Here is a 13,929-nt window from a genome sequence, read left to right on the forward strand (position 1 = left end):
GGCGGCGGCGGGGGGCGGGGCGGGAGGCGGCTCCGAGGGGCGCGAGGCTGACCCGGGGCGGGCACGGGGCGTGGCCTCGGGCGCTGAGCCCGAGGGCGGCCGCACGCCTGCGGAGCTAGAACCGTTAAACAGGTGGCGCGCGCTTCCCGGGTGCGCTGGGCACGTGGGGTTGGAGCGGCGCCGCCGGGAACCGCTCGTCGAGGGCAGGAGGCCGCGAGTGAGGTGAGGTGCTAACAGGCTCGCCCTGGACAGAGCGCGCCTGCGTGAACGGCCTTCGGGACCCCAGTGCGTGTCCCTGCTTGTGCAAAGACGCGGCGGCGCGAGGCGAGCCGCCTGCGAGGGGCCTGGCGGCGGGCTCCAGGCAGCGTCTGTGAGGGAGGCCGCCGTCGTGCTGACGACTGAGTTCCCCCCCCGTCACCCCCCCGCCCCGTCGGAGCGGCAGGCAGGCCCTGCTTTGCTCTTGGTGCATTTAGAGGGTGCCAGAATTAGGGTTGGCAGGGAGGAAGATGTTTGAGACATGGTTTACCTCAGATGGGGATACAGCGTTTCACACAAACTGCCATCCTGAAAGGAACAAAATGAATTAAGGCACCTTATTTCTTTTTAATCTTCACCGTCAACCCTTTTGCTCATTTTTCGTTATCTTTGAGTGTCCCCTCTGGGGAAACCCGTTTGTACTGAGGGACGTGGGAGTGGCAGTCCCTTACGTCCCCAGGCGCAAGAAGGACAGTTGAAAATGGGAAACACTGAACGGTTTTAAGTGGGGCACTATCGGGATTTACCATTTTGGAAGGTATAAAGTTTCACTAGCACTTCCATGTATAGTCAAGTTATTGCTAGCTGTCTCTGTGTAGAAATGGCTTCCAGAAACACTCCTACCATCCACTGAGACAACTCGCATGGCATCAGAAACTAGGGTCCAGGGTCAGAGATGAGTCATGATAAGAAGGCATCCCTTGGGGTGAGGCACCAGAAGTCTGCACAGTGGAATCAATATATTCCAACCACCAGATGTTGAACATTTTAAGTGCAGGATATGGTTTTCATCCATCTAGTCACAACAGAAGTTTTCTTCTTCAGGAATAAGCTTAACAATGCAACGTGTATAATTTTATATACAGATTACAATAAAATTATTTTGTGCATATCACTGAAGTCAGTTGAAACTATTGTGACAAAAATGTAAATTGGAAAATTTCCAATTCAGATCAATATTAGTAATTTATTGAGAGGAAGAGAAAAATTAGAGTGGAATAGACAGACTCCTTGATTTTCTTATAATTGAGGAAGAAAAATGAACCATTTAAACACATTGAAACTTTTCAAAATGTCTTACTGATGTGACAAAATATTGGCATCTACAAAGATAATCTAGAACTCATACCTTTACAAGAAGAACTCAACAACAAACAGGTTAATGACTTTTAGCAACTTAAATACTGTATAAGGTTAGTTACTGCCTAAGAAAAATTGAAGTGCCCCGAAATCAGAGTTCACATAAGAACCTCATGACAAGTTTCCACAAATTTAACAGAACTAAAAATTGACATTATGACCAACAACAAATCGTGAAACTGCAATAACTTTTCTAAACTTTCAATAATAAATGTTGACTAACTTTGCTTGAAGGAAATAATAGCACATTATTCATTCTCATCAGGGAAAGTGCATTACAAAATTACTGTCAAATGACAAGGCAATAAAAAATGTAAAACTAAAAATATAGGAAAAACATAGTGATGGTTCAGGTAGTTAATTTAAAATATCATTTTACTGAATTTCTAAAATATTTGTGGTATTTATCATCTTTTTAAAAATCTGTAATTTGTTGTCATTGATTTTCTTATTCTAAGTAAATATTTACTTTGGTTTCCCCACTCCCTCACCCCTACTCCGATTTCTGCCCTGCCTCAGTCACTAAATAAAGAATTGGTGAATGTATTGAAAAAAAAGCGACATTAGAAATAGAAACCCCAGTTAGAAGGATAATAATTTCTAATGTGTCTTACTACTTATAAATAGAGGTTTTATTTACATTTATATTTTCATTTTTTATTTACTTTCACGGTACCTAGTACTAGACACACACACACATACATACAAACTGGTTACTTGATCTCATGGTATGTGCTGACTAGTGAGGGTGCAGATATGCAAACAATTTCAGCTCAATAAGTTAATTGTTAAGATTAACCTGGGTGGTGCCACTGAAAGCCTGGCAACTCAGAAAGCTGAAGAGGTAGCATTATCTAATGTTTACCAAATGATTTCCTTACCAACCTCCTGCCAATAGTCGCCTTTTATTCATTTATTCCTCAAACATTTACAAAGCATTTTTTTGAAGGATACACTAACAAACATACAACAGAGACATTCATAATTACTATGGAAATGTGTTAAAACATTTTAATAATTTTAGCACCAGGGGCTGGTTTCTTGGAAGACTGGAAGGGCAGGGGATGGTTTTGGGATGAAACTGTTCCACCTCAGATCATCAGGCATTAGATTCTTGTAAGGAGCACACGATCCAGATCCCTCACATGTGCAGTTTTCAATAGGGTTCTCACTCCTATGGGCCACTGTTGATCTGACAGGAGGCAGAGCTCAGGCAGTAATGCCAGAAATGGGATGGGGCTGTAAATTGAGATGAAGCTTCAGTCACTCACCTGCCGCTCACTTCCTGTTATGTGGCCTGTTTCCTAACAGGCCAGTGACCAGTACCAGTCTGGGGTTGGGGGAAGGGCGGTGGTTAAGAACTCCTCTGTTAAAAGCTATAATAATGACTTAGTTTTATTCAGCTCAGTAAAAAAGTTGTGAAGACCTATGTTTATGTGCTAGGAACTGAGGATACAAAGACAAACTGAGATATGACAAGAATGGCTGATGCACAATTAGCAAGAAGAGAACACTAGCTTAATAACAGTGCCTATATGTGAAATAGAAGATAGTATATGTAGTAGAAGTGTTTATGTGGAATAAAAGAAGTACTACACGGAAAGGCATAATTCTGTTGAAGAGGAATCACGAAAGGGTTCGCATGGGAAGTAATGCCTGAGCAGGATTTTTAAGGATAAAACATTTACCCACCTTAGGAAAGGGTATTCCTTGCAGGTGAAAGAACAAGCCCAGAGATCTACAGGAATAAAGCAATAGCCAATACAAGAAAACATCAGTAATTTAGTACTGCAGAAACAGAAACACAAGAGACTACCTGATAGTAGCTTGATATTAGGCTGACAAAAGATGAAGTGTCTTTTATGTCCTTTATAACGATATGGAGAGATACTGAAGGATTTTAGTTTGGGTTTGATGGTATTCTATGACCATTTGGAAAAAAATTACTTAAATGACAATGTGAAAAATGGATTGGGAAGCAGAGTCGACATCAGCAAGACAAGAAGAGAGGCAGAGGAATTAGTTCAGAGGTTTACAGTAATCCAGGCAATGTTTATTGTGAGCCATAAGTAAAGGTAGATAGTGACCACAAAGAAAGAAAAGTACGATCGGGTGCGGTGGCTCATGCCTGTAACCCCAGCACTTTGGGAGGCTGAGGCAGGTGGATAATGAGGTCAGGAGTTCAAGACCAGCCTGGCCAAGATGGTGAAACCTCATCTTTACTAAAAATATGAAAATTAGCGGGGCATGATGGCAGGTACCTGTAATCCCAGCTACTCGGGAGGCTGAGGCAGAGAATTGAAGTCGGGAGGAGGAGGTTGCAGTGAGCTGAGATTGGAGACGGCACCACTGTACTCTAGCCTGGGTAACAGAGCGAGACTCCTTCTCAAAAAGAAAAAGAAAGAAAGAGAGAGACAGAGAGAAAGAAAGAAAGGAAGGAACACATAGCCGAGAGAATAAGGAAAACATAACAGTTCAGAGACTGTGAGAATGAGAAGTGGAAAATAGTGATGCCAGTTATTGACTTGGCCACTCAGAGCGATATAGAAAACAATAAAAAGGTACTGTGATTTGTCTGAGAAGGCACAAGAGAATGGCATCTAGATTGTTGGTGAAAGGAAGGGACAAAAGCAAGATTAGGTAAAGTAGAGATCATCCAGTTTAAGTGGAAGGGGTCTACTGGAAAGCAGCAGGACTTTGAGGTTTTGAGATAGCATTTCTGGAGAATGTTCACCTGAAATGGTTCAGGAGACAATTGAAGGTGAAAATCAGAAATTTATAAGGCCATTTACCTGTGTGGTTGTGAGATTCACTGGCAAATAAAGGGGGGGATGATAAATTGAAGTAATAATAAACCTGAAGTCCTCACAGAGTGAGAATTCTAGACAGAAGAGGTATATTTTCAAAGAGGTATATTTTCAGACAGTGGGATAACTGAGTGTGAGAGTTTAGACATGGAGTGGTTCTGAGTATAACCACCCAGCATGCTGCTACAGAGGTGAATACAAGAAGTGGAAGGAAAATAAAGGTCATTAGACTTGATGAAGAACTGTGAGTCCAGACTACAGTATTAGATAAGCCATTCACATTGACATTTAATCAGTAGCATGTGATAAGAATGAAAACCAGGTACTGAAGTCTGCATTGGTGAGGAGGGAGTTAAAGGAGATCTGTGGATGGCAGATGGTAGGTAGAGGGGAAGTTATAAAAGAAGGAGTGAGGCAGGTAGGAAGAAAGCAGAAAAAAACCATGGCCTTACACAAGCTAAGGAATTCTCCATATTTCCTAAACTCTTGCTAGAGGCTTAATAACTAAGAAAAATTTAATGCATTTCCAAGATTATTTAAATGTCCAATATCTTAAGCCAAAGGTATATCCGATGTGGAAATATCAGATACTGAGGCAGGGTTTTTCAGAAAAATTTATTGGAACATTGGGAACTTTTCCATAGCTCTATTTATCCTGCCATTATTACCTACACATCTGAACAGGCCACTCAAGGCATTCAAAAACTTTGTAAAAGCAATGTGTGTGATCACTTCCTATTTAGTAAGTTAACTTAAATAACTCTTAGTTACAAAATTGAAAAGACTGTGTTAGATCAAAGACTCTCATTTACTATATTACAAACTAGACCCACTTCTTTAAATCTTTAGCCTTACCTGATCTTTACTCTGTGAGGCTGTCCCCAAAACAATACAGATAGGCTCTTTATTTTTCTGCTTTTAATCTAATACTCCACTTCAAGTCAAACACATACATGTTTAGCAAAATATAAAGAGCATAGTATTTATTTAAATTTGTAACTGAGTACGTGAAACAAATTTTAAAATTAAAAGCCTTTACAAGTTTTTATTAGCATTCTGTGCTAATAATTATTTTCATAAATATTGCTATTACAAGAAAAAGAAAATGCAGTTATGTTATTTAAAGCTCATTGCATATCAATTTCCTCATATTTAATAGAAAATACTTCTGGCTGGGTGCATACACCTTTAATTCCAGCACTTTGGAAGGCTAAGGCAGGCAGATCGCTTGAGTTCAGGAGTTCCATTCCATCCTGGGCAACATGGCAAAACCCTATCTTTACAAATACAAAAAAGAAACTAGCCTGGCATGGTGGTGCACATGTAGTCCTGGCTACTTAAGAGGTGAAGATGGAAGGACGTCTTGAATCCCAGAGGTTGAGACTGCAGTCAGCCCTGAGATTCTGCTTCTGCACTCCAGCTTGGCTGACAGAGTGAAACCCTTTCTCAAAAAAAAAAAAAAAAAGAAAGAAAGAAAGAAAAGAAAGAAAATTGCTCAGCCTTCCTATAAATTTATGCTAATTATAAAAAAGAAAATATAGGTAATAATATTTTGCTACATAAATCAAAATTCTCTATAATTAATGTAGTTGGATATAATATCATTCATTAAAAAAATTTTAAACTAGTCTATGCTTTTGAAATAACTATTTTTGGCAAATATTTTCTCGTAATTCTCTTTCTACAGATGACCTACAGACAATGAACAGCAGGGGGCACAAAAATCAAACGTTTTTCACTACAAAGTGAAACAATAAAACCTTATATAGTGGAAAGAAGACGCACTTCAGAAGCAGACAGACTGATTCCAGCTGGCTTCCTCAAGTATAAGCTAAGTGACCTTTAATTATTGAATCTGTCTTAGTGTCTTCAATGATACAATCATAACTGTGAATATTAAATGTTAACATACATATATAAAGTGGGTAAATAAACATTAGGACTTTTTCTTTCATTGCTTATTTCATGTGTATGTATGTGCATACCAGAAACATACATTGATTAAATAAAAACTTAGATTTCATAGCAATTTATGCAGATCATAAACATGGAAATAGCTGTAGAGGTTTATCATAGCATGTTAGTACAAGGATAACCATATCAAAACTAAACAAAAGCTAAACAAAAGAAATGGTACACCAATATCTCACAGATTACCACTAAATAATTTATGTAACCAAATACCACCTGTACCCCAATAACTTATGAGAAAAAAAATTTAAAAAAATACAATCACAGCATTTTTCTGTATGTGAAAATATGAATGGCAGACAAAGTGGATATAAACATGTGATAAGATTTTCAACATTGTATAGTACAGTGTTTTTCAAGGTGTGATCCAGGAAAAGCATCCAGTAGAATCATGAGGAAGTGGTTGTTTCGAATGCAGATTCCTGTCCTACTCAGAATCTACTTTTTCAGATCTGTGGGAGTAGCACTTCAATTAAACAGAAACAATAATGTTGTACTTGCTTCCTAGGTTCTTGTGAATATTTAATCATCATGTATTGTGAGGTTAGCACTCTACTTGGCACACGTCATTATTAGGTTCCTTTTTTTCTTCTAAAATAGCATATATGTACTCACAAATGACTTTTTCAAGAACACCTGATCATGGTGCCATTTTTTTTCTCTTCTAAGAGGAACTAAGGCAATTTTTACTACTTTGAACAGCCAGGGACAAACACATCCTTCCTTGTCTGATTTGTGGCTATGATGTATTCTTTCAAATAATTTCTTCCCAGTTATTTTCTATATTCCCTAGGCACTGGAAGACATGCTCTACTTAAAAAAATGAAATGCATTGGTTTGGATTTGAATAAACTTATTTTAAAACTCTTCAAAAATCAAAATGAAAATTAACAAATATTGACGTAATCATCATATACTACTCTTATCTATTCATCAAGAGTAAAACTTACTTTCCAACAATCAATCTAATTCAGAATAAAAATCATTTCTCTCTCATCACCCAGAGATAACCACTCTTAACATTTTTGCTTTATTTTCCTTACTTTTTAAAATACATACACATAAAATACATTTTCTAAAATGTGGATCATATTCTATGTATCACACAATTTGTAAACCATTTCCAATTCAATGGATGAAGTTTCTCATCATATTCTTGATTGCCTGCTATTTCACTGTATAAGTGTGTCATAATTTAGTTCACCAATTCTATGTTATTGGATTGTTGGACTTTTTCTTTTTACTTTCTGTTGTAAACAGAAAATTGATAATACCTTCAGGACAAATTCTTAGAGAGAGAATTACTAGGTCAAAGAATATGTGGGGTGTGTGTGGGGGGGGGAGGGTGTGTGTTTCCCATATCTTCAGCATTACAGGGGTATTATTGCACTTTTTCTTTCTTTGTTAATATAGTAAGTGAAAAATAGTATCTCTTTGTTTTAACTTACATTCTTCAAATATTAGAAAACTGGGAACTGGGTGTGGTGGCTCACACCTGTAATCCCAGCACTTTAGGGGGCCAAGGTGGGCCTGTCGCCTGAGCTCAGGACTTCCAGACCAGCCTGGGCAACATACTGAAACCTTATCTCTACAAAACATACAAAAAATTATCCTAGCATGGTGACGCAGACTGGATCCCAGCTACTTTGAAGGCTGATGTGGGAGGATGGCTTGAGCCAGGGAAGTTGAAGCTGCAGTGAGCTGAGATCGCACCACTGCACTCCAGCCTGGGTGGCAGAGTGAGATCCTGTCTAAAAAAAAAGAAAAATTGAAAAACAGTTTATGAACTATTGTAGTTCTTTTGTGAATTGCGTTTTTATACCTTTAGTCCCTTCCAATATTACAAAGTCTTTCTACTATTTTGAAAATAGCTTCACCAGTTTGTCTTTTGGCTTAGCTTATGGGTTTTTTTTAATACAGAAGTTTTTTGGGGATTTTTGTTGTTTGGTTGTATCAGTCCTTTTCTATATAATTTCTTCTTTTTAGGTTCTACTTGGAACGTTTTTCTTAACCCAAGATTATACAAATATTTACCTATACATTCTGGTACAAAATATAAAGTACATATTCAACTGTATATAAGAATTTAAAATACCAATTCATTCAACCATTTATTCATTCATGCATATTCACTCATGTATATTGAGCACATATATACTAGGAACTGTTCTAAGTGGGGATAAGGCTAGGAACAAGACTACCAGGGTTCCTGCTCTCATAAACTTAGTTTTCCAGAAGGAATATGATATAGCGTATAATTTAATGTTAGATTTCCGATCAATGGGGGAAAGAATGGATTATTCAATATACAATGCTGTTACAACTAGTTAACCATTAGGAAAAGAAATAAAATTATTTTGTACCTAACATCAAATACATTAAAATTGGATTTAAAAACTATATTTTAGAAATAAAGCCATGAAAATAGTACAAAAACATAAATGAATATTATATTAAAAATTACGTACATTTCTAAACATGGAAACTTTACAGCAAGATTTCAAGACAACTTCAGAAATGACATTATTTTTAATGGAATAAAACAAGGTAATTTTTGAACAATAATCTTTATTAGTGTATTTTTAAAGGTACATATAATCCTGAGCTAACACATTTATACATTTGTCATTTACTCTTGGAAGTGTACATGTATTTTCCTCCAAATTCTGTGATGAGTATGTTTTTATACTAATCAGTAACATAAATAGTTTAAAATGTTAGTCATCTCTGGAATCACCAATTAGTTTACTCAGATGATCTCATTGTCTAATTTGACTACATTTAAAGACTGTAGAACATTTGTGATTAAGCAATTTATTTTTCAAAACTGCAAAGATGGGCAGTGCAAGAGCTGATTCCATAAATTTCAATGAATTCTTAGAAAACTATGTTGTTCTTCATCTCTGATCCAGTTTCTTGAATAATTTGGGTAATTATCTGATCAGTTACCTTTGAGAAGAATAGTAAAATTACCTCTAATTTCAACATTTTAGCTATTGTAAAATGTCATAAGCTTCCTTCAAATATAAGTAGTATGTAATTACCTCAATAAGAAAAATGTACCATGATTTAAGGAAAAGGGGCACAACCCAATGTAAATATATCTTTGATTAAATAGTTAAGTATTATAAAACATGTAATGATAAACATTAAATTCCATAAATCCAGACCAGATCTTTTTTAACTGGTAAATAAAAAGACAAAAATGAAAGACAAAAGTCCTGTGATCGTTGAGAAAAGACATTTATCCAACATCTCCAACTGTGGATAAATAAATACTCATTCTTGTATTTTAAATTACTACCAAAATATTGTATCTTTCTACAAACAACAAAAACAAGCATACAGTATCTAGAAATGTTTTTTTCTCTGTCAAGAATATCAAGCCTTTGAAGGTACACTAAATTTTTTTTCCTGAATAAGGTCACTATAATCTTAGGTTAAAGTTACAGTAAGCAGTTCAAGCAAAATGCATATTGCTTAGGTATTAAGCAAGCAATTTTAATACTGTTTAATTAAAATGTAAGTATAAATGTGAAACTATTGTAGAAATATTTATAAACACAGGAATATTCACATATCAGCAAGTAATGAAATAACTGATTTAAAAATAATAAAAGGGTGAGAGTCAATGTAATGTTTGGTAACAAATCCAAAAATATCTATAAGAGATGTAAAAGAACATGAAAAAGCTTTATTATTATAATTATGAAAACCTAGCAGCAAAACAATTTGCATATAATGTAGTGCAATGAGCATTTGTTCATAAAAGACTCCCAAAGTCTTGAAACTATTATATATAAAGCAGAATGGAATCCATTAGGATAAATAATTTAAAGATGCCCAGAGTAGCTTACCAAGAACTGCTAGACACTCTCACCTGCATCACTGAAAAATAAACAAGCTTATGCAAAACTGTGTTCTGGATAACTGACTCTTATGGCTCCCCAGTAACAAGCTCGGATAAGGCAAATCAACCCTAGGAGATAAGCAATTGCCCAAGAAACATAGGTTGCTCGAAATCGCCTTGCAAAATCTTGGGTGCCAACCTAAAGTAAAAAGCAACATAAAAACAAAAGATTAGAGACTTTAAGAAAATATCTTCTTAGAGAACTTGTGTCAGCTTACATGTGATTTTTATGAAACATACCCCCAGACTGAATACACAAAGTCCTTATAAGAGTAGGTAAATCTGTTGACAAAATTGATAGCCCATAGTGCTACTTATATTAACTATAAATGTTATAAAGTAAACAGGAAAGCACACTAAGATATGTTATCTCTAAAAGGAATATAATTTATGTAACTTCTTACTATCATGGGACACAGTAGGACATTGCTAATAATAAGGGACTAGCTGTACTGACGAACAAAGGAGCATGGAAATGGCAGCAAAAGAGATTATCTTCCTCTTCTGGTATAATCCCCATGCTAACTGCTTAGCTCCAGCCTCCTCTAAAAATAAGCCATCTTCATATTGGTAATAAATCTCTGCTTGATTTGGATAAAGAGAAGAGTGGTTTTGCAGATCTCCGTAGCTGAAGGAATGTTGCTTTGAATATAAGATACCCCATAGCTATGCAAAATTAGTTCTGGCAATAAATTAAAAAAAAAAAAAAAAAAGGGCTGTTGCTAAATAGATGATAAAGTCCCCAACAGTAAGGACTCTTGGAGGGATCCAAAGCCACCATTTCACCTGGATGGGCAAGTTCCATTAAAAAGAGGTCCATGGATTGGGTTTCTGATTGCTCATACTCATTCAGAAGCTTCTAGACCTGGCATGCCAAGGATGCAGCCTCTTCAGGGATCCCTGAAGGTTGTCCCAGGCCTCAGACTGACTATTGATAAAGGTGAGAGGACAGAATTCTAACACCAAAGTAATACTCACAGTTAATCCTACTCCAATTAAAATACATATCATTCCAATTGTAATATATGCACAGCAGCGTCTTCGTGGAAGCGCACTACCCACTGAGGAGCTGCAAATTCATGAGAGCACAAGAGAACATTAAGTATTTACATAAAAATTCACCATTTCATTTGTGTGAGTTCTTATCTATGGCTTTGGTAATATTACTTTATATAATTTTTATTAATTGCTTCAACTTTATAGACAAGAACATGCATTAAACATGTCATTTTTAATGGATGACAAAATTGTTCATGGTGAATTTGTGATATTATTGTGGCTTTAAACAAAGTTCAAGCCTTGGTTATTGATAATATCAACAGATATCCACCATAGTACCTAACAATCTCCTAAGATAAAAATTTATTTCCAAACAATCTACTTCAGAATGGAAAAAGAGCTATCTTAGAAATAGCATTTGATTTTTTTTTAGCAGTTAAAACAGTATGTGTTTAAGGTTAAAAATTTAGAAAGTACAATAAAAGAAAAGAAAGAATAAAGAATAAAAAGGAAAAGAAAAAATTGCCTATAATCCCAATATATAAAATAGTCATTCAATATTTTGCATACTTTCCTCTAGTCAATTTTGTACTTTACTAATATATAGCATGAACTTTTTCCTCTAATATTCTCAAACTAAAATTCTGATGGATAAATATAACATAATTAACACATTTTCTACCATTAAAGTATGTTGTTTATTATACATAATGCCAACAAAGCATCATTTAAAACCACTGTGCTTATTTTTAATCATTCTTAAAATTTTTAAATTTAGAATTAGGATTACAAATTAAAGGGATTTAACTTTTTTTTTTTGACAAAAACATACTTTTGTATTTTTTTTATTTATTTTTTATTTTTTTTATTGCATTTTAGGTTTTGGGGTACATGTGAAAATCATGCAAGGTTGTTGCATAGGTGCATACGTGGCAGTGTGATTTGCTGCCTTCCTCCCCTTCACCTATATCTGGCATTTGTCCCCATGCTATCCCTCCCCAACTCCCCACCCCCACTCTGTCCCCCCCACTCGCCCCCAACAGACCCCAGTGTATAGTGCTCCCCTCCCTGTGTCCATGTGTTCTCATTGTTCAACACCCACCTATGAGTGAGAACATGTGGTGTTTGATTTTGTGTTCTTGTGTCAGTTTGCTGAGAATGATGGCTTTCAGGTTCATCCATGTCCCTACAAAGGACGCGAACTCATCGTTTTTGATGGCTGCATAATATTCCATGGTGTATATGTGCCACATTTTTCCTGTCCAGTCTATCATCGATGGGCATTTGGGTTGGTTCCAGGTCTTGCTATTGTAAACTGTGCTGCAATGAACATTCGTGTGCATGTGCCCTTATAGTAGAACGATTTATAATCCTTTGGATATATACCCAGTAATGGGATTGCTGGGTCAAATGGAATTTCTATTTCTAGGTCCTTGAGGAATCGCCACACTGTTTTCCACAATGGTTGAACTAATTTACACTCCCACCAACAGTGTAAAAGTGTTCCTATTTCTCCACATCCTCTCCAGCATCTGTTGTCTCCAGATTTTTTAATGATCGCCATTCTAACTGCCATGAGATGGTATCTCAATGTAGTTTTGATTTGCATTTCCCTAATGACCAGTGATGATGAGCATTTTTTCATATGCTTGTTGGCCTCATGTATGTCTTCTTTTGTAAAGCACCTGTTCATATCCTTCGCCCATTTTTGAATGGGCTTGTTTGTTTTTTTCTTGTAAATCTGTTTTAGCTCGTTGTAAATTCTGGATATCAGCCCTTTGTCAGACGGGTAGGCTGCAAAAATTTTTTCCCATTCTGTTGGTTGCCGATTCACTCTATTGACTGTTTCTTTCGCCGTGCAGAAGCTGTGGAGTTTGATCAGGTCCCATTTGTCTATTTTGGCTTTTGTTGCCAATGCTTTTGGTGTTTTGGTTGTAAAGTCCTTGCCTATGCCTATGTCCTGAATGGTTTTGCCTAGGTTTTCTTCTAGGGTTTTTATGGTGTTAGGTCTTATGTTTAAGTCTTTAATCCATCTGGAGTCAATTTTAGTGTAAGGTGTCAGGAAGGGGTCGAGTTTCTGCTTTCTGCATATGGCTGGCCAGTTTTCCCAACACCACTTATTGAACAGGGAATCCTTTCCCCATTGCTTGTTTTTGTCGGATTTATCAAAGATCGGGTGGTTGTAGATACGTTGTGTCGCCTCCGACGCCTCTGTTCTGTTCCATTGGTCTATATCTCTGTTTTGGTACCAGTACCATGCTGTTTTGATTACTGTAGCCTTGTAGTATAGTTTGATATCTGGTAGTGTGATGCCTACCGCTTTGTTTTTTTTGCTTAGAATTGACTTGGCTATGCGGGCTCTCTTTTGGTTCCATATGAAGCTTAAGGTGGTTTTTTCCAGTTCTGTGAAGAAGGTCATTGGTAGCTTAATGGGGATAGCGTTGAATCTGTAAATTACTTTGGGCAGTACGGCCATTTTCACGATATTAATTCTTCCTAACCATGAACATGGAATGTTTCTCCATCTGTTTGTGTCCTCTCTTATTTCGTTGAGCAGTGGTTTGTAGTTCTCCTTGAAGAGGTCCTTTACATTCCTTGTTAGTTGTATTCCTAGATATTTTATTCTCTTTGTAGCAATTGTGAATGGCAGTTCGTTCTTGATTTGGCTCTCTGTTAGTCTGTTATTGGTGTATAGGAATGCTTGTGATTTTTGCACATTGATTTTGTATCCTGAGACTTTGCTGAAGTTGCTTATCAGTTTCAGGAGATTTTGGGCTGAGATGATGGGGTCTTCTAGATATACAATCATGTCGTCTGCAAATAGAGACAAAAATTTGACTTCCTCCT

The 13,929-nt window shown here is 36.7% G+C and overlaps 1 protein-coding gene across 3 annotated transcripts in view; it reads right to left on the minus strand.

Annotated features, from left to right (window-relative positions):
• Positions 1-4,798: 4,798 nt before the first annotated feature.
• PIP4P2 (phosphatidylinositol-4,5-bisphosphate 4-phosphatase 2) overlaps positions 4,799-13,929 on the minus strand; it is a 93,049-nt gene continuing 83,918 nt past the window's right edge. For all 3 annotated transcript variants that reach the window (XM_012465100.2, XM_012465101.2, XM_012465099.3), the window contains 2 exons: positions 11,062-11,152; positions 4,799-10,222 (listed from right to left, as the gene is read on the minus strand). In XM_012465100.2, the coding sequence (XP_012320523.1) occupies positions 10,079-10,222; positions 11,062-11,152 (235 nt within the window). In that variant the 3' untranslated portion in view covers positions 4,799-10,078. The remainder of the gene's footprint in view (positions 10,223-11,061; positions 11,153-13,929) is intronic.

The sequence above is a fragment of the Aotus nancymaae genome, unplaced genomic scaffold (assembly GCF_030222135.1).
Source record: "Aotus nancymaae isolate 86718 unplaced genomic scaffold, 86718_ANA_hifiasm-v0.15.2.pri h1tg000036l, whole genome shotgun sequence".
NCBI classification, from domain to species: domain Eukaryota; kingdom Metazoa; phylum Chordata; class Mammalia; order Primates; family Aotidae; genus Aotus; species Aotus nancymaae.